The 21388-nt window shown below is 35.6% G+C and overlaps 3 protein-coding genes across 4 annotated transcripts; 1 reads left to right on the top strand and 2 right to left on the bottom strand.

Moving 5' to 3' along the window:
* Positions 1-6838: 6838 nt before the first annotated feature.
* Positions 6839-8226, top strand: LOC115715033 (ethylene-responsive transcription factor ERF109-like). Its single transcript, XM_030643818.2, has one exon. The coding sequence runs from the start codon at positions 7000-7002 to the stop codon at positions 7846-7848; it is 849 nt and encodes a 282-aa protein (XP_030499678.2). The 5' UTR covers positions 6839-6999; the 3' UTR covers positions 7849-8226.
* A 477-nt stretch (positions 8227-8703) lies between these two features.
* Positions 8704-17824, bottom strand: LOC115715032 (uncharacterized). 2 transcript variants are annotated; one of them, XM_030643816.2, is made up of 8 exons: positions 17618-17824; positions 12268-17401; positions 11923-12155; positions 11697-11835; positions 11085-11283; positions 10671-11003; positions 9884-10587; positions 8704-9705 (listed from the first exon to the last, which is right to left on the bottom strand). In XM_030643816.2, the coding sequence occupies exons 2-8, from the start codon at positions 17224-17226 to the stop codon at positions 9043-9045; spliced, it is 7230 nt and encodes a 2409-aa protein (XP_030499676.2). In that variant the 5' UTR covers positions 17227-17401; positions 17618-17824; the 3' UTR covers positions 8704-9042. The 2 variants fall into 2 exon arrangements, with proteins under 2 accessions (XP_030499676.2, XP_030499675.2); XM_030643815.2 differs by having other exon boundaries at positions 10671-11018.
* Positions 17825-19495: 1671 nt separating this feature from the next.
* On the bottom strand, positions 19496-20974 carry LOC115717502 (uncharacterized). The gene has a single exon (XM_061113975.1). It carries the CDS (start codon positions 20972-20974, stop codon positions 19496-19498), a length of 1479 nt encoding a protein of 492 aa, XP_060969958.1.
* Between the last annotated feature and the right edge of the window lie 414 nt (positions 20975-21388).

A 21388-nucleotide genomic window follows, 5' to 3' on the forward strand; every position in this document is an offset into this window, starting at 1 on the left:
ATACAATACATATTATAAAATATTAATAAAAAGACAATAAATATATTAAGCAGGTCTTCTTCAGGATGGGGAGTGTCATTTCTGTTCCCGTTCTGTTTAATGTTTAGAGACAAAAAATAATCTTCGTTTTCGCTCCATTAAAAATAGATCCCCGCGTGCCTATCCCAATAGAAAAAAGTATGCATCCTTACTAGTGCCACATAAAAAATATAATATATATTATATTAAACTACACGTAACGCCATTTCCAAACAAAAATTATAAATAAGAACAAATAATATCTTCATTTATTCTTTTTTCATCCTTAAATTATATATATACAGTTGATCTAATTCAATCTATATTATTTTGTTTATAGTGCATCTGATCCGTACTAAGTGTACATTTTATATTTTGGATTCAATTCAATCCGCTCAATAGCTCAAATCTAATCTAATCTAATCCACAAAGATACAGATGAGATCAGTGAATTTAGATTAGTTTTTAATATTAAATTATTTAATATTTATAAAAAAAAAATATTTTTGTCACATAACTAGTAACAAAATAAAACAAATTATTTTTTATTTTATGTCTCCAATAACAAATTAAAATAAATAATATAACAAATAATAAATTCAAAGGAAGAAAAAAAATATATGTATAAAGAAATATTAAATTTTGTTTTAAATTGTATGTAGAAAAAAATTATATATAAGAATGGAATATACATTTGATCTATTAAGTTTTGAAATATATGTGTATTATATGTATTAAGTTTTTAAATTACTATTTTTTTTTACATTAAAATTTTAATTGTATATATACTTTTTAAATTTTTTTATAAATATGTGTAGATTGGATTTAATTGGTTACTTTTACATGTCAATTAACATCTAATCTGCACAAGTGCGAATATCCACACTTTACAGATTGGATTGGATCGTGCGAATTGAATTAGATCGACTATTTTATAAACACCCCTATGTATATATTATTTTCTCATTTTACAAAATAATTGTAATATTGTTCTAGGGATGGAGTAGTTTAGTATAATTAAGAATAAAATTGGAGAGAAAAATAATTTCAGTTTTCATGAAAGATGTAGAGAGTTGAAACTTAATCATTTTAGTTTTGGAGATGATATCTTATTATTTTGCAAAAGAGAATTCAAGAGCATTTACCTTTATGTTGTAGGGATTAAAGCTTTTCTCTAATACCTCTAGTTTGCAACCAAATGTGGCAAAATTTTTTATATATTGCAGTGGAATAGAGGAGAACGAGATAAGAAGAGTCTTTAATGCTTCAGGTTTTAGCAAGCATGATACACCTTTTAAATATATTGGCATATTTATTTGTGTCAAGAGAATATTTGTCTCTGAATGAAACTTATTGGTTCAAAAAATGATAGCTTGTATCAAGACTTGGAGCACCAAAATTTTTTCTTTTGCTCGTCGAGTTGTTCTCATCAAATCTGCACTCTTAAATATCTATTTCAATCCAATTGTAATTGAATATCTAATTTTTTTTTATAATTAGATTGGATTAAATTAGTTCGGTTCAATTGTATTGAATTGGATCATATCCACCCCTAGTCTTCACTCTCCGCTAAAGAATATTTACAATATAAATTATTTGTTAATTATGCATTGCAATGTGTAATAACACTGTACAAATTAAAAACATTTCTTAGCAACAAAAATATCATTTGTTACAATCAATAATTTATGATGTCGTTTAGTAATATTTTTATTTTTAAAAAACAAAAATATTTTCTATAATTTTTTTTTTTCAAGTTTTTTTTTAAAAATGTGTTCTCTCAATTTCATTTTCATTTATTGATTTTATTTAAGTGGAGTTCAGGTCCGGTGTTGGGGCCGAATCTGATTTGTGGTCAAGTTTGGGATTCGAGTCAAGGTTTGGGTCCGGGTTCGTATTGAGGCTGGGGACGTAGTCGGGATTCGGGTTTGGGTCTGAGTTCGGGGACTGGGTCAGGAGTTCGAGTTTGGGGTCCAGGACTGGGGTCCCATTTGGGTCGGGGTCTGGGTCTGGTGTTTGGGTTAGGAGTTCCAAGTCTGGGGTTGGGAACGAGATCTAGACCGAGACCGAGACCGAGGTCGGGTTCGAGGTCAAGGACAGGGTTGGGTCTGGGGTCCGAGTCCGAGGCTGGGTCCGGGTCCGGGTCCGAGTTCGAGGTTGGGGTCTGCATTTGAGTCCAGATCGAGGTCGGGGGCTTCGGGTCGGGCCAGGTTGGGGTCCGGGTCTAGGTCGGGGTACGGGTCGTGGTTGGGGGTTTGGGTCTTAGGTCTAGGATGGGGTTTGGGTCAAAGATCTGGGTCGGAGTAAGGGTCTGAGTTCTGATTCCAAGGTATAGGTTTGGATGAGAGTCCAAAATATTAATTAGAAAATAAAATTGTCTAAAAAATTTTAAAAGTAATTTTTTTTTGTTTTCAAAATTTTAATACTCAATTGAAATATTAAAAAATAAAAAAAAAATTATAAAATATAATTTTAGAAAATATTATTACTTTTTAATTTAAAAAATAAAAAAAAAATTACGAACCAAACCTATGTTAATAAATAATTGTGAAAAAAAAAGCGCTGAAATAGAGTATCATGGACAGAACTTTCGAAAATCTACGTGTCAGTTGCCCATTCAAACGACAAAATAAGCTCCCTACGTGGCAATACACAGCACAAAACCTTGGTCTGACCCGCCTCACAGATGCTACCACGTGTTAATAAAATAAAACATGTGTACTATTATAAACCCATCCAATTATTTTTGGACTTCCATTAAAAACATAACTTTTATCAATTACTGTAGTTATTTAAGATAAAAAAAATATTATTAATATTTTGTTGTATTTTCTTTTAGAAATTTGTATTCTCTCTTATTTTCTTTTATTATTTGTCTTCTTTCTTCTTTTATTTCTTTCTTTATTCTATATTATTTTATAACATAAAATAGTATGTTATATTAATATAAGTGACGTTTAATAATACTTTTTTAATTAATTTTTAATTTTTAAAATTAAAAAAATAAAAAATATTTTTCAAAATCACGTTCTATAAAACTATTTTCATTTTTTAATTTTTTTAATTAAGAATCAAAATTTTAAAAACAAAAAAAAAAATCACTTTCAATATTTAATAATTTTTTAATTAATATTTTAGACTCCGACTAGACATGGAACGGACCCAAACCTGATCCTGGCCCTGCACCGAAACCCGACCCTTGACCTGGACCAAGACTCAACCTCGGATCTAGACCCGACTTAAACAAAATAAAAAATACATATAAAAATAAAGTTTACATAACACATTTTTATTTTCTATTTTTAAAATTAAAAAATAAAAATGATTATAAAACGCATTTTTATTTTTCAATAACAAAATTTTAAAAAACAAAAATTATATTATTATTTTTATGATTAAAAAATTAAAAAATAAAATTATTACCAAATGGTACCATATTTTTTCAAGTTATTATAAAAAAATCGCCACTCCGTACATAATATTAGGTACTATAAGTTAATTAATAAGAATGCTCCCTTATTCTACTTAAAAAGTAAAGATGCATAAAAATTATAGGAAAATTCTATAAAGTACTCTCTTAAAAGGGATTCATTGATACATCTATATATGTTTTAGTATCCGAAAAAAAATTACTCAATTTTTTTCTCATGATCATGTAAATTATAGTTATTTAAGACATCGCATCCTATAAAATTTTAAGAAATTCAAAAAAATTTAATACGCTAAAAACTGCGTTTAAGTAGTGTGTTGCACGCGTAACTATTTTATTTTATACACGTATAAAATAAACTATTTGAACATTATTTTTCATATAGTAAATTATTCTGAATTTTTCAAAATTTTGTAGGATATCTTAAATAACTATAACGTATATAAAGATGAAAAAAAAAAATAGATTAAAAAATTTTTCTAGATGCCGAAACAAATAAAGAGTGCATCAGTACATCCCTTTTAAGAGAGTATATTGTAGAATCACCTAAAATTATATCTATTCTATATAAAGTGTGCCTATATAACTGAAATTCTTGGTTTTTGAGAAATTTATGGGTGACTTTTAATTTTTATTTAATAAAATAATAAAATATTATTTATATATAATAAAATAATAATAAAACAAATCCCATTAATATTTGAACTGATATTTGGGTGACTTTTAATTTTTATTTAATAAAATAATAAAATATTATTTATATATAATAAAATAATAATAAAACAAATTCCATTAATATCCCATTAATATTTGAACTGATATTTGGGTGACTTTTAATTTTTATTTAATAAAATAATAAAATATTATTTATATATAATAAAATAATAATAAAACAAATTCCATTAATATTTGAACTGATATTTGATGCTAAATATTCGAGAATCACAACACATTTAAAAAAAAAAAAAAACAACCCGAGATTTGATACTCTGAGACTCTCAATTAAAAAAAAAGTAATATGCTCATCAAATTTGTATTTATTTTTAAACATGGTGAAAAAATGAATTATCTTTCATATTATTCAACAGAGTAAAACAAGTTTTATATTGGTTTACTATTCAACAACCTTGTCAAGAATTCTTGTAAGTTGTAACCACAAAATTGTCAAGTCAAACCAACACTTTCATTGCAGACTAACTACAAAATTATTTCATAGCATTTACAGAACCGCACACCCCCAATCATCTTTAATATAGACGCATCAGAAGCCAGATCATTAACCTAAATTGGTTAGTTCTATTATGTTTTGGAACAAATCGTCTATAATTAAAAAACCCATCATACTTGTATCTTGAAACATTCTTCAGGAACCAAAATTTTAAAACACAATTGTTACCTCCTTAAGGTCAACCCACTCCCAAGTCTCATTTGCTGTATTTATATCATAGACCAAAGCATGCCGGCCCTGTAAATAATAAGAAAATCAAACGTGGTTTATATCTCAAGGCAATAGAGCCTTTTCCGTTAAATCTCAAAGATACATAAATATACAAGATAAAAAAGCCAATCTAACAAGTGGGTGCCACGTTAAAGCTAAGGAAACATTAAGCAACTGTTAGGCTTGTTTTACAATTTATGGTGTTTTAAAAGAACATATCGAAACAGAAACACATAAAAAAACCTCCACATCATTTAATTTTTTTTAAGGTAGTGTTCAACTAGGAGATCTAACGAGTTTCGCCCCTTCGCTAATGGCTTCTAAGAGTTCAAATTCCAGTATTGTATAAATCTTCAATTTGTTCTATTTCTTATATTAAATGAAATTTTGCTACTTTTTTTTTTAATTTACAACTTTATTGTTTATATATTATTAGGGACATTCATAGAAATTAGGGTTTCTTTGAAATATACAATTAATGAGCATTACTTTTTGATCATAGTGTGTTTTCCATGGCTGAAAACCTCAATAATCTCTATCATTTGATATCAAATAAAATAAAATTATCATGATGTATACATTATGGTTATTTAATGAGTAATTAGTGTGTTGAAATTGTCAAGCTGATATTTAGAATTGTTTATAATTGAATTGTTTCTTTGTCAAAATTAATATTAAGTATATTTATATGTTTATAAGTTTATCTATTTTCTCTTAGATCAATTATGCTCATATAGCAATAGAATCATACTCATATAGACATGTTATTTTCATTTTGTAATTTAGATCTTCTTAGTTATTATTTAGTTCACTTAAATATTTTCCGATTATGCTAACTGAAGTTTTGTTTCTTTTAGGTACTTCATTACAAAGATCTGTATTACATGTATTGTTTATTTTTTACTATGAGGAGATGGATTTCTTTATTGGGAAACATATAGCGTGACAAATTATTGTTCATATATTTAGAAATTCTTTTTGATTAATGAGATTGATATATATAAATGTGTATATTGAATTCTTTATTCAAATAATTATTTTTTATTTTTACGTGATTATTTATTGTTCTTTATTCAAATAATCTCACCTAATAACTAATAATGTTTTTTCTTTAATTTTTATTGTATCACTTTCAAATAACATAGAAAAAAACTAGCATAAAATTTAGTATACGTGCCTCGCACGTAGTTTTTGCTAGTATATATATATATATATATATATCAAAGAATAGAATATAAATAATTACATAAGAATAGTGTATAATGTTAGAAATTTTTGAAATGTAATTAAATAATTTAAACATACGGCTCTATAAAAATAATAAAGATTGTAGTATAACACTAACCTACTATGTTTTTAACAGAATATTTAAACGTTAATGTTAAGTCCAAAATAAAAATCTAATACATAAAAGTATTCTATTCTATGTTTTCATTTACAAATAAATAAGTTTCTATATAGTTGAAAGAAAAACATTCAACCATTTGAGACTAACTCAAGTGGCCATAAGTGGGTGTGTGTTGAAGATCTTGGATTCGAGTCACAGGTAAAATATGATTGTAATATATAAACGCTTAAATAAAAAAAAAAAAACATTCTTACATGCATAAGAAAAAATCTTAAACAGTGGTATCCTAAATTTAATATTTATATTTATTATTAATACTTATGATATTAAGTAATCCACCAATCAGAAAAAATTGTGCAAAGCTAGGAGTTGCCACGACAGCATAAGAAAAAATATACACATAAGAAATTACAGTGTGAACCTCACAAAATCTTAGAAGCCACGTGTCACTTGCCCACCCAAGCGACAAAAGAAGTTCCTCACGTGGCAATTGACAACACAAACTATATTTATATGCTGTGGCATTTACCACAACCCCTGAGATGTCTCCACGTGTCAACAAACGAAAAGAACATGTGATTACAAAACTCATCCATTTTAGAATTTTGACACGTGGCATTCTATTTTCTCTCTCCTGCTACTACTACTATATATATCTCATAACCAACTTCAACAGTTCCTCAATTCCATTTTTGGAAAGAAAAAAAAAATTCCCAAATAAACTGTCGTTCTGAGGATTTTTTTTTTATTTATTTAAGATCTTTCATGTTTGAGATATTTGCTAAGAAGGTTTTTTCAAATCCCATAATTCCACAGAAGCCCCTCAAACAAAATACGGTATTTGCAAAAATGTCCTTCCCTTCGTTTCCGCGTAATGTGACCGTCGACGAGGAGCACTCTATCATGGTCTCTGCATTGAAACACGTCATATGTGGTGGAACCGATCCTGGGCCCACAAAAGTGGGCCCACAGCCACTTAAATCACTCCAAATTGCCACATCAGCAATTAACGGTACGAACGGGAGTACTCTATTCATGTCGTTTCCAGATAACGACGCGTGTCGCGTGTGCAAGATTAACGGCTGCTTAGGCTGTAACTACTTCCCCTTAAGCAAAACGACAACAAAAACAATGTCGTCTTCGTCGTCGTCGATGTCGTTGTCGTTTGCGAGGACAAAAGCTTCAAACGACAAGAATAACAAGAGTGCGGTGGGGGAGAGGAAGAAGAAGAAGAATTACAGAGGAGTGAGGCAGAGGCCGTGGGGGAAATGGGCGGCTGAGATTAGAGATCCGAGGAGGGCGGCGCGTGTGTGGCTGGGTACGTTTGAGACGGCGGAGCTGGCGGCGAAGGCTTACGATAGAGCGGCGATTGAATTCAGAGGGTCAAAGGCAAAGCTCAATTTCCCAATGTCTGAATACGAATATAAAAATGAAGAAGAAGAAAAAAGAAAGTGCATGAACACAGAATCAAATTCAGAGTCAAGTGTGGTGGTTCAGCAGAGTACTTCCAGTTGGGAAAACGACACTGAGTTTTGGGATGAGATTGAGGAAGATTGGGTGAGCATGATGAATTTTCGAACTCTCAAACAAGAGACAGAGTGTTACGACAAGTAAACACCTTATCCCATCATAGTTTTCTTTTATTTATTATATTATTAGAGAGAGTAATAGTGGAACCACTTCAAATTTAGGCCTTAATTTAAATCTTAGATTTCTTTATTAAAATCTTTTTAAACAAGTTTTCGTTTTGGGCTGAATGCTAATATTATTTCCATAATAAAACAAAGCTTTGCTTTGCGCCGTTTTTGTGTTTACAAAACCTTAGTAGTGTGATAGTGATATTTATTTTACTAGAATATAGATGGTCCAGCTAGGCTTGTAGACTGTAGTGTTTGTTTAAAACCAAAAGAACTGGATTTCTAGTGTTTGACTGTAGTGTGTGGGCGCCCGTCGATTAGTTTGTTCTTTGTTGTAATATTTTAGTCTTGTTTCAATATGCAATTTAAAGTTTTGTTTTGTTTTTTTTTTTTTTTTTATGAAAAAAAAATCTTCCTTTTCTTCTATCCGAATTAAATTTTAGAGGGTACAATGCAGTTCAAGTAGTACTAATTAAATGATAAATTATTGAGCATAGATACAAGCCAATTTTGTATGAAAAGTCGTCATATGTTTAGGCCATTAGCACATACCCAGTTCACTCGAGAAACTAGTCAAAGATAATACATAATATCTTATAAATAGAGCTATCCTTTTCAAAAAATAAAGAAAAAGAAATAGAGCCGTCTCTTATGAAAACAAAAACAAAAAGAGAATCATTGAGGACTAAAGATTAAATTAATGCCCAGATAGAATTAAGTAGTAGTACATCCAAAACTATACTTAAAAAACAATAAAAGTACAAGGACAACACAGAAATTTGGAACCATTGAGGACTAAAGATTAACTATCATTAATAATGTGGGGTAAAAATAATAAAAATGAACTCTTACCGTTAACAATTAAATATTTTAGTACATCAAATATTTTTAGTTTTTTCACAAATGGACAATCGTCAATCTGGTGTAGAGTGAAGAAACATCACAGATGGATGATTGTTGTAACAACCTTCATCTTCGAAAACTAGCACAATAGTTACCTATGGGTTCTACTTATATTTCCCAGTCACTAAAACCCAAATATCATAACTAAACACCTAAGGAATGCAACAGATGCTGCCCAAGGAAAAAAAAAATAGCCAAAATTTTTTATTCATGAATAAATGATTCAACCTCTCAAGCAAATCCATCAAAACACAAGGGAATAACTTTCTCACGACTGTGTCGAAGAACCGGTTGAGGTCTGTTTTGCCACATAAATTTGCTTCATTTTTGAAGAATGAAAACTCTTCTCTCCACCCACGGATTGATTCCTTCCATGGAAACCCTGTCTTCGATGGGTCCACTCACCGGTGGAGCTATTTCTCTGAGAAACTCCACCTCCTCTATGATAATTATAGCCAGAGGAATGACCGTACTGCTGGCCAGAGATATTGCTCTTATGCTGAGCAGGTTGAGCCTTGACATTGGAGGTAGTGTTCTGGCCACTACCACTGCTACTAACATTTTGAGATACATCAGGCTTGCTAGTATCTGAATTCATGCTTACAGATGAGCCCTTACTGGCTACATTGTGTGCTGAAACTACTTTACCAGTGGTACTTGAAGGGTCTACCAAACCAAGCTCATCCGGCAATCGAGTCACAGAAGCATCAGTTGCCATGGGACAGTTTCGATTCTTGTCAGAGGACATAGTATTTCGAGATTCAGGGAATCTGTTGCCTGATAATGATTGGTCTACAGGAGAAGCATGGGTAAGCTTAGAAGGAAGTGCAGTGTCTGTTTGTTGCTGCAATGGCATCGATAAAGGAACAGACTGCAGAGACGATGCAGGGACATGAGGCCAGCGTGCCTGAACTGACATGTCAGCAGAGGACTGTAAACAGAACAATCACAGAACACTATTAATCAATGTAGTAATATATTTGGCTATGCCCAGTCCAAAAACCAAGAAAGCTATGGAAATTCTAAAGGAAGAGTGCAAATTCAATATCAATGCATGGACAACCATAGCACTTTAAACTTGACATTCAGGACAGCACGTTGGATGTTACCTGGAAAGGAGAAACGTCAAACATTGCCATCGGTGAAGCCATGGGCAGGAGTGGTGACCCCGGGGCCAAATGCTGAATGGGAGTGGGCATGCTTGCAGGATTGCGCTGCCCAGAAACCATATTCAAATTATTCATCTCTCCCTCACCAACCACCATGGCAGAAGATGCAGGGCTATGCTTCCAGTCGGGCTGCTTTCCAGATGGTATATAGGTAGTACCCATGAAACTCAAACCAACTTGCCCAAACTGTCCAACTGGTGCAAAATGATTGTAAACAAACATGTGTGGTGGACCTTGAACCGCTGGGATGCCCCCAGATGGACTAATGAAAGGACCAGTAAATCCAGCAGGTGTACCATAGAATGAATCTACACCAGAATGACATTGCTGCCAGGTCCCTACTGGTGCTGAAGTTGGTGCGGTGCTCTTCTGGGACTGTGACTGGGTGGTACATGCAGATTCATCATGTGGTCCATAAGCAAATACAGGTCCCCCTAACATTGGATTCATCTCGTAGAAGGGAAAATGGGAAGGTGGACCACCAGGGAAATGTGAAAGCATTTGGCTAGAAGAATTCTGAGGACTTGGTAAAGGAGGCCACAAAGAAATTGGCGGAGTCTCAACTGATAGATCTGCTGGAAGAGATACACTAAGAGACTCTTCCGCCCTTGATTGGCAAGTAAATCGTGAATCACTAGCTCCACCTACAAAAACATAAAACATAACCAATATAGAATTATGCTAGACACAGGAAACAACAAGAACTTGAATACAGAAAACTTTCTACCTGTTGTCATCCCATCAATTCCAGTGCTTCCAAAACTCTTTGTATCAGAAACTGAGACAGAGCAAGTTCCCCGCCCATTACCAACAATTTCATCACTAGTAATTGCTGCAACAGCAACGGCTGAAGCAGCTGCTTCAGCTTCAGCTTCACAATCTTCAAGATGCACACAAGATTTCGTAGTGTGTTTATCTTTTTCAAAGAGAATATCACAGTTCTCAGCTCCGCCAAGACCGTGAGAAAGCTGTACTTCTGTTCGGCATGGACCTGGGGGCCCAATTCCATGTGAAACAGCACGGCTGGTATGATGAAGAATTGTTGGAGATGTGACTGCACCTGAAAAGATCAGGCCTATACATAAGCATTAGGAACATAATTTATGTGCTTTTCAGTTTTCAGTTATGTGCCTTTTCTCACCAAATTGAATCTTCTCCCCAGCAAGCAATGAATTTACTGGACTAGCAGCAGAAGAAAATAATTTCTCTTTTGTCAAAATGGATGATGAAGCCATGCTGGAGTCACTAACTGAGCTAGTTTGATTTCCCACAGAGGCACGAGAATCAAATTGGCCAGGCTTCATAGCTTCATCAAGTTGAGTCTGCGTCAGGGCCATAACCTACAAGAAGTAATTCGTAAGTTTCAGAGCTCTAAAATTTTAATATAACTTGGTTCTCTCAAATGATTTTTTCAGAGCAGTTTTTACACAAGGCATATATAAACAATATTTCTGCGGCAAAGTTCAAGCAGAAACCTGCTCATTTCAACAGCCCAAACTTTCTAAAGACAAGCCTTTTTATGATACACTAATAGAGAAGCACAGATGCAAGTAAGACTAATTAAAAGATAAGAAGGGAACAACAAAAAAAAATCACCCATCATTTTAAGGTCATACAACAAACTAACAGCAAAAGATGAAATACCACTTAGGAGAAATATCAATTATTCAAATGCAAATACATCCCAAATGCAAAGCTTGATTAAAGCAAGATACATTATTAGGCTTCTAGCTGTGATGACATGGGCACACACCTGTTGATTAATTCGTGAATTGCCCCAAGAGTTCAATGACGTTTGAACACTATCCATAACCTTTGTTTTAGTGTCATATAGCATGCCTGACCCAATATTTTTTACTGCACCAGATACCTGGGAACTTGTCTGTACTGGCCTGTTAACGAAACATGATTTAGGAGTTTGTCTAGTATGTATTACTTTAATTGCAATATAACTCTTGTTCAGAAGAACAAATAAATACCTGATGGCCTGGGGATCACTTTTCAAAGCAGGAGTGCCAATAGGAGCCAATGGCTGTGACACTAAGGTGGTGTTAAAACCAGATGATAATTCCCTGTTTCCCAATTCACGTCCCTCAGTAGCAAAATCAGGGCGAATGTTGTTTGGTGCTTCTCTACCAGATGATACAGAAACTTTACTTGAGTTTGTTGGTGTTGATGTAGTCTTTGAAGTAGGACGAGATCTCCGTGGCACCTGACATGAATTATAATATAAAGCATTTATAAAAAAATTATATAATTAAACAACTATTTTAAGGCATGGTCAAGCAGAAATGAGATTTTAAATTGAATATGAAAATAACAACCTTAGCAACCCTAGACTTAGCCTTGAATTCCTTTTCTCTCTGTTCACGTCGATCATTTAGCATTTGTCTTTTAGACCTTACTTCAATAAAATCATCTTCATCACTTGGGGCCTCGATACCAGGTTGCTCAAAAACACGCACAATGCCACTCTGCAGAGGAGCATCTACGGCTTCTTCAGAGCATATATTCCTTTTCAGCTTACCCTCTCCGGACTGAGGAATGTTCTGACCTTTCATTGAAGATTCTTTCCCAGATCCTCTTTCAGCTCGACTAGCAGAATCTACTTGTGTACCAGGTGGAACAGAGCTGGAAGAATCCGACTCTAATGTTTGCTTTGATGCATGCGAGGAAATAACCCTCTTTGGTCCAGTTCTAACAGAAGGCACTATACCCCTTCCAATTGAATTTGACTTCTCATCCGACCCTAAATCATCAGATGAAACAAAGCCTATAGGTTGTCTCTGATCAAACTTTTCACGTATCCGAAACTCAGTTCGCTGAATATGACGAGGCCTCCTCTGATATCCACTAGCTCCAGAGTGAGTAGATTCGGGGGCAGGATATGATCTTGAGCCAGAATTTTTCACCGCAAATATGTATCTTTTCCCTCTGCGACTGGATACCAAGCCATGGACCTTAGGCCCATTTGGACCTTTTTCTTTTGAGATTGTCTGAGGCTGCCCCTCTGATTCTTGGGTAAAAGGCATAGCATTGTAGTTTTTCACAACCAAATTTTGGTGCCCTTCACCACCAATGTGAGACAGCTCTGATCGGCCACATTGCACCATACTAGAGATTTCAGCATCTTCCCTGGCAGGTACCAAACCATCCTTTCTCAAACTTCCTTGAGAAACATCCATATGCCCTGAATTAATACCAGATTGGTTATCAGCTGGAAGGGATGAACTATCATTTTTTGTGAGGCTCTGAGAGGAGTCTTGACCAGACTGAATAGGCAGTGAACCTCCTGGAGTCTGATTGAAAGAGAAACCAGATGGAACATTCGGCTGAACAAAAGACATTGAGTGAGCAGCCAACGGCAAAACCCCTTGAGAAATAGGAGATGAATACCTCAACTGCCCAAACTGGAAGAGAGGAGGCTGTGATGGATGCATATGACTGAGAGAAGAGCCAACTTGAGGATGCAGATGAAGAGGCATCTGTATAGAACCGATCTGTATTGCTGGGACTGGAGAAGGTATCAAGGATGGACCAGAAAAAAGCCCAAATTGAAGCTTAAGTGGTACCTCAGCCTGATTTTGAACAGCAGGCATGCTAGATGTAACAGCCTGATTGGAAGAATGTGAGGCAACGCTAGCTGAAGACATGACTGGATGGGGAGAATATACACCAGAACTGCCAGGAGCATCCACGTGTTTGGATTCTTGTGTTGTATGAGGAGCATTACTGTGTTGAACAACCAAATCTTGCACCTCACTTTCACTAGATACTCGAGGACAACCATCCTCAACAGAGCTAGATGAAGGCAGAGGATCAACAAATGTAGTTTCATCATTTTTAGCATTTCTTCCAAGATCATCATTTGGCATCCCAACTTCAACACCCTCATTAAATCCTAAAACCAAGTTGTTCATATCAGGTGACCCTTTCTCCTCCAAATGCATATTTTCAAACTCATGGTGCACGTCAATATTTTCCTCATCTCCCTCATGCACCTCATCTTCTTCCTGGTATCTGTCCTCATCCTCGTCATATTCTTCTTGCTCTTGCAGCTGTTCATTGTTGTCAACAGCCCATTCTTCATCATCACCCACAGATGCACAGCTAGCAGCAGTCATATTCTCCTCCCCAACATTTGAAGGTAAACAAACTGGTTCATTCTCCTGCCCTGACAAAGAAACATCTTTGCGATCTCCTTCAGCAGATAATAATGAAGATTCTCCAGAGTCATCCAAGTCATCATTTGTGAGATGAGTTGGAGAACTGGGGGGGCTTGAAACTGAAAGTGAGGATTGTGAATCGCACCTTGGTGTGGTTTTACCATCCAGTTTCTGCTCATTTTCTTGCTGGACATCAATTATATCACGCTGTCCAAGACTCTGCCGATGACTACTGTCATATGATGTTGGCATGGTAGGTTCATTTCTTACTACATGATTATACTGCCTCTCACTATCTAAAAAAGCTGAAGGGCCAGGACGTTGTTCAATCTCGCTCCGGTAGGAGGTTTTGTGCATAGAAGCTATTGATGGAGGGGGGAGAACACGTGGCTGCCTCATAGAGTAGCGTGACCTCCCAAAAGAATAAGGCATGTCTGCATCAGAGTTTGGGTATAGTCGATCCGGATATTGAGAATAAGAGTTACCACGGGGACGGCCCTGTCCCCAGCCCACATCAAATTTCTCAACAAGATGATCATTGATTTCAGAGTCAATCTCTGTGTTTCTGCTGTACTGATCTCCATCCCCAGAAAGATTCCACCTCTGCCCTTTTAGATTATTAAAAATGAAATCATCCATAGGAGGTTCTGAAATTCCTCCTTTTTGATAAGATCTTGAAGGCAAAACCCCTGCACCTCCGTAGAACTCCTTCCTAGGAAATGATCTCCCACTAATAGATGCATCGCGTCTAGGACTATGATGACCAATGTCCTGATCCTGTACATGTAAGGTCGAGCTGTTTCCATTATCGTATGCATCCCTTCTCCATGAATTAACTGGCTTTCCTCTGTCAATAAAAGCAGCAGAGCTATCTCTAGTAAACTGAGATCTAGAGCCCATCTCTGAGTGCCTGTTCAAACTAGACGAATCAGAGGATGCTGAAGTTGTGATCCTCTCCACCATTCTTTCCCCATCTTCCCAGTCACTGACCTCCGCTGCCCTGGAGGCATCTTTTTCTTTCTCTAACATAGCCAATTTCTCATCTGCAAGGGCTGAAGAGCTACTTCCTGGCTGTGTTGTTTCAGCTTGCCTCTTCGCAATCTTTTCCTCCAATTCTAAAAGCTTTTGCTTAGCAGCATGTTTTCTTCTTTCTTCTTCCATAAACATCCTTCGTTTCTCCTCCTCCCTAGCTATTCTCAGCTCTTCAGCTTTTTGCATGGCTTCCATCCGCTCCTGTTCTGCTCTCCATGCTGCTTCTCTAGCTTCTTCTTCCAATTTCCTCTGTCTATCTTCTTGTTCCCTGGCCATCCTTGTTCTTTCCTCTTCTTCTCTTCGAGCTAGTTCCAAAGCTCTTTCATGTTCTTCAATGATCCGACGCCGCTCTTGTTCTTGCATTTTTTGAACTCTTTCAAGTTCAGCCTCAAAAGATTCTCTAACAGGATCATGAAAGTCAGTCTGCTTGACTGCATCTTTTTTTCTCTTGACCACTCCTAGAAGACCCCCAGAAAAGGGATCACGACCATCAAAACCTGTTCCAAAATCTTTCATGAAAGGATCCTCTGCATAAGGTTTTTCAGTCTTTGCAAGAAAACGCTTCTCTTTGCCAAAGTTGAGTATTGGATCATTGACATGCATCCCTCTGCCACCACCCGAAGAATATGACGATTTGGTCATTGAATTATTCTGTAAAGAACTATCTCTGTATCTGCTGTGTTGCTCACTTCCATAGCGTGTATTTCGGTCAGCTCCTCGGGTTCCATGTGAGTCTACAGTATTGTGCCATGACTGTTTTCCTCCCTGTCCATACCCTACTTCCCTCCTCCCAAAATCACCGTGAGCATTTTCTCGAAAATGTGATGGAGCATATTTATTTTCTTTATGCATTTCTCCATTCAGATTAGACTGCCTTGCACCAACTTCTGCAGCACTAGAACCATCTTTTGGAATTACTGGACTTCTCCATGAGTTCCCTTCCCGCCCTTCTCTACTAGGCGCTCTTACATCTCTGACATATGGGTCTCCTTTAGGGACTTCACTGGAAGTAACTTTTCCAGTTTCATCGTCACGCTGAGCCCACCTCTCAGAAGTATTATGGACTGGTTTGTGAGGTAAAACACTTACTCTGGGCATATCAAAATCTCTGTCCCAGTAAGCTTCACTCTTCGAAAACCCATGGTCTCTGCCCCTGTCAGTAAGACCGTGACTGGTATCACGCTCATCATCAGCCCAATCCGATCTAGGGCTCACTCGGACTAGCGGAAATGGACCTGGGAAATACTCTTCCTGCTTCCGAACGGGTTCACTTGACTGAGAACCACCTAAACCATTGGTCCCCACATTACCATTCATTCCATTGCCACTACTAAGACGAGATGAATGCAACTGAGGGCGCATGTCAACAGGAGTACTCAAACGAGAACCATTCCTCTGCTCATCATGAGACTCATCACCATGTACCTGTTTCTGCTTTTGATTCAAACCATCCTTTTGCCTCTGCCCATTCCCAGATGCAGAAGGCAATGCAGCCTTCAAAGAAGGGAAATCCTCACCCCTCAACACCGAGGCTTTCTCCAACGGTGGAAATGCTGAAGAAGAAGTTGGAGCGGATGAACCGACTGTTCCCGATCGAGCTGACGGAGGCATATAAACACTACTACCCTTCACTGCCACATCAGAACCATTGAAAACCTTGCCAGTACCATCAGCACCTTGATCACCAAGAACCTCTTTCTCCTGCAAAGCAATTGCACCAGGCTTTGTCCATCCCATACCAGACGAAGATGGCCTTGCCCCACCTCCGGAAACCCCTCCACCAGCTGGCCCACCACCAGAGCCCAAAGAATCAAATTTCTCATGTTCCTTGCGCAATGAAGGAAGGTTCAAGGGGGGTGGAACAGAAAGCTTCGGCCCAGCCTTCTGCGAACTCCGAGGCCTTGAAAGGACCACCATTCCACCTCCTCCTCCGCCACCCCCAGTGACGTGGCCACCGGCTCTAAGCCGATTCGATCCGTATGAGTTAGCATTGTGTGGATGGTGATGATGATGATGTGAAGGCTGTCCATACGACTTGTTCAGATTCACAGACACGAACTTGGTCCCGGCTCCGGGATTAGCCATCTCACGGGTCCAACCCAAACTCTAACCCTGGCGGATTCGAATTCCGACCAACGCATCAAAATGATACCACGAGAAAACAAAGACCTAACCTCCGCTTTCTCCCCTGTCCAATATTCGCTTCGTCGATTATCACCGCTCTGGATCTTATTGGACCCTGTAGAAACTCTCTCTAACCCTGATCAAGAGGGAGAGAAAAAACAAACAAACGAAATCAATGAATCTCAGACTATAAAACCGATCTCAGGATCTCATTAATTACACTGTACAATCTTAAATACCACACGCTAAAAGAATTATATCGGAGTGTAGTTTTCGGCAATTAGGGTTTCACTGCTTAGAGCTTCGAGCAAGAGAAAGAACGAGATCAAAAGAAGATGATAAGAGAGGTTACCTCCGGTGGCTTGAGATAGAATACTGCCGGCGAAAATGAGCGCAGCGGTGCGAAACGTGTTCGGAAGTGTCGGAGAAGAAGCCCTACTGTGACCGGAGAGGTATGAGAGAGAAAGTGAGATATAGAGGAGAGAGAGAGAGAGAGAGTGGGAGAAGGAGAGGATTAATTCACTAAGCACGAGAGGAAAGTAGGGAAACTTTCTAGTATTTCTTGTTTCGACCTCTTAACTTTACTTTATTTATAATTTCAGCCAATTTAGTTTCTTGTCTTTTCAGTTATGCCCCTTTATGTACACGTGTGGATCACATACATTGCTGAGAGAGACTGTAACCCACCCAAGACAGTAGGTGAGTTGTTCGGATCTCAAAGGTTTTTTTCTTTTCTTCCTTAAAACCAAATATCTTTGCTTTTGAGAAGGTTAAAAAATATTAATAATCAAATTTGACAATATTAATAATAAAAATTAAATAATTTAGCAAACTCCAAATCTAACCAACAATAGTGTTTTTTTTTTCTTGAAATGAAACAAACAATAGTTCATATAACATTTACAAAAGTTAGTTGTGAGATTGTAGTTGTTTTAAGTTAAAACAAATGCGAGTGACTCTAATTTATGATTTTGTGTGGTCTTCTTAAGTTAACATGTGTAAAAAAGGACATTTTACCTTTAAAATTTTGTTATTGTTTGGTAGATATAATTTGTCCTATTCGAGTTAATGAAGTTTCTCCATTAGTCTAAGATGTGATATCAAAGGTATTTTTATTTTGAAAGTTTTAGGTTTTTGAAATATGAAAACTAACTATTAGGGCATGGGGCGGACCCACATATAATCGAGAAGGATAGTGGCCTCTCCTGAAAAAAAAAATGGGAAAAAAATATATATACAATTTAGTTAGTTACAACATATATTTGTAATAAAAGATAATATTTATAAACATGATATTAACTTTGGTGTAATGGTTAAGCTACTTAGCGTATAAGTTAGAGAACAATGATCATAATCCCATTATTTATATAAAAAAAAAATGATCCTAATCCCATTAAATGTTTTTTTTTCTTTTTTAAATTTACTTTTTTGCCTCCCCTCACTTACAAAAAAAAAATTACGCCCCCCTCACTTTAAATCCTAGGTCCGCTACTGAATTTAGGATTGTACATCGGTCGGTATGGGTGGTTTATCTTATATATTTTCTAACCCAATTTAAAATTTGGTTTGCTTAAATTTAAGTGCAACCTGCCTAATTAAAAAATATATATATATGTAAACCGACCAACGGTTTGGGCGGATTGGTCGGTTAATCCGCCCGAACCGGCCAAACTTTTTTTTTTTTGGTTTCAAAGTCAAAATCAATAAAAATTAAAAAGATAAATTAAAAATATCACATTCCACCAAAGCACAACACAATATATATGACTTTAAAACTAACAATTAAGTATATAACTTTATATTATTATATATTTAATTATTTATGTTATATATAATAAAAAATAAAAAGTGAAAAAAAAATTCAAAATCGGGTTGGTTGGGTAATTCGGTTTAATTGGGCGGGTTGGACCTATTTTCAACCCGCCCAAATAACAGATTGGACGGTTTGTAATTTTTTCGGGTTATTTCAATTTGTAATTTTTATCGGTTTTTTCGATTTGGTTTGAGCGGTGTAGCGTCCCCGCTTCAAGCCTCCATTGGGCCCTTACACCCACGGACTAATGGCTCTTATACACGGGTACGTCACTTTGGCTGCTTCTTGGACTGACGACTGACCCTACAGACCAACATGAGCAGGGGCGGAGCCAGCATGAAAAATTAGGGGGGGCCAAACTATATTGTAAATTTAAGTGTCAAAAATTTCAATGTTTTATTAAATTCATAATTGAAATTAAAATACAGAACGTCTTTCTTGCATATCACGAAAATCATCGATAAGTGAATCTATACTAAATTTTTTGGCGATTTCTTTTTCAATATATACGAGCAAACAATCACTTAAAAATTCATCTTCCATCTTGTTGCGAAGTGTAGTCTTCACTATATTCATAGCTGAAAAAGATCGTTCTGTGGTAGCTGTAGAAACCGGAAGTGTAAGAATAAGAGTTATCACTTTATAGACAATTGGAAAAATCTCTGCTTTTCTAGTTTTTACCAACCACTGACATAAATCAGAAATAGTTGCCAAAACAGCAAAATCAGGAAGTTCTCGTACATGAGCAAAATGTTCAAATTGCGTCCTTAGTTGTACCATCTCGTATTCTGTAAAATCTCTTGGGTAAAATTTTTGTACCAACTTGCAAATATCATCAATTCTGAATGATGTGTGTATCTCTCTCGGATCTAAAGCTGAACTAAGAATGAGTAACTCCACTGTATTATTATTGAATTTGTTGTTTAATTCTTGTAGTTGAAAGTCTATCACTGAATTGAAAAGATCAACTCTGTAATAATGCTCCACTGTAATTGCATCTTGTTGACCACGACTTCTTCCTCTTTTTGTAGTATAGTGAGCATTAAAATCTGGGACAGGTATATTAACACGTTCACAAAAAGATTTCACCTCATAAACTAATTCATCCCATCCATCTTCTCTCAATTTCTGAATGAGAGTCTTAGTAGATGAAACAAGATGCATTGCATTTAAAATATCTTGAGACTGAAGTTGTAAAGCTTGACATAGTATATTAGAAATCTCCAAAAAAAATTTCATAAGATGCAAAATGAAAACAAATTCAAAAGAAGTTAATGACTCATAAGCTGCATCTGCATCTCCTCGTTGAGCAAAAGTAGTACCATCTTCAATAATATTCAATAAAACTTCACATGTTGCACTAAACATCTTTATCAAACTAGAAATAGATTTTAAATGAGAACTCCAACGAGTATCACCTGCCCTTTGTAAAGAACCAATTTGATTGAGTCCTTTCCCACTTTCTAGTTCATCAATCTCAAGTAAATGAGCAATATTTGTAGCATGAGCAGCTTTTAGTTGGTCATTGCGTTTACATGAAGCACCAACAATATTAACAATAGAATTTAACTTTGTAAAAAATTGATGGACAGGAATAACTTCTCTAGATGCAGCAACTAATGCCAATTGCAAACGATGTGCAAAACAATGAACATAGTAAGCATAAGGACATTCACTTGAAATTAAAGCTTGCAAACCATTCCATTGTCCACGCATATTACTTGCGCCATCATAACCTTGTCCACGAATAGATTGAACATCAAGACTATAATTAGAGAGTATAGAGAAAATACCTTCTTTTAATGTTATAGCAGCAGTGTCTTTGACATGAATAAGCCCAAAAAAACGTTCTTGCACATAACCATCTTTATCAACAAATCTTAAAACAATTGACATTTGCTCTTTCTTAGATTCATCTCGTGCTTCATCAACTATTACAGAAAATTTTGCATCACCAATGTAATATCCCGATAAGCCTAATGGTAAATAATTAGAGTTTATACTGTACTATGAGTTAATCAGGTAATTAGTGGGATTATGATCTTACTAATCTATTTCAGTATAATATTTAAATTTTGCTATAAGTAAGTAAATAATCGTAATTTGTTAATTACGGAGATTTATATAGCATGTGTGAATGTAATATGAGCTATATGTGGAATAAAAATATTTTCAGGTTGGGCGACCCTGGAGACTTAATAAGTAGATACATAAGCGTAATTTGTTAATTACGGAAATTTATTTGAAATACGTGGATATAATATGAGTTATTTGTGAAATAAAAATATTTTCAAGTTTGGCGACCCTGGA

Source organism: Cannabis sativa, chromosome 4 (genome assembly GCF_029168945.1).
Source record: "Cannabis sativa cultivar Pink pepper isolate KNU-18-1 chromosome 4, ASM2916894v1, whole genome shotgun sequence".
Classification (NCBI taxonomy): domain Eukaryota; kingdom Viridiplantae; phylum Streptophyta; class Magnoliopsida; order Rosales; family Cannabaceae; genus Cannabis; species Cannabis sativa.

Coding starts and splice junctions, on each gene's coding strand:
- LOC115715033 (XM_030643818.2), top strand. CDS start 7,000: ATGTTTGAGATATTTGCTAAGAAGGTTTTTTCAAATCCCATAATTCCA.
- LOC115715032 (XM_030643815.2), bottom strand. CDS start 17,226: ATGGCTAATCCCGGAGCCGGGACCAAGTTCGTGTCTGTGAATCTGAAC. Junction 11,284..11,696: donor ATTCACGAATTAATCAACAG/GTGTGTGCCCAT, acceptor TACTTCTTGTAG/GTTATGGCCCTGACGCAGAC. Junction 10,588..10,670: donor AATTGATGGGATGACAACAG/GTAGAAAGTTTT, acceptor ATGTTTTTGTAG/GTGGAGCTAGTGATTCACGA.
- LOC115717502 (XM_061113975.1), bottom strand. CDS start 20,974: ATGTCAATTGTTTTAAGATTTGTTGATAAAGATGGTTATGTGCAAGAA.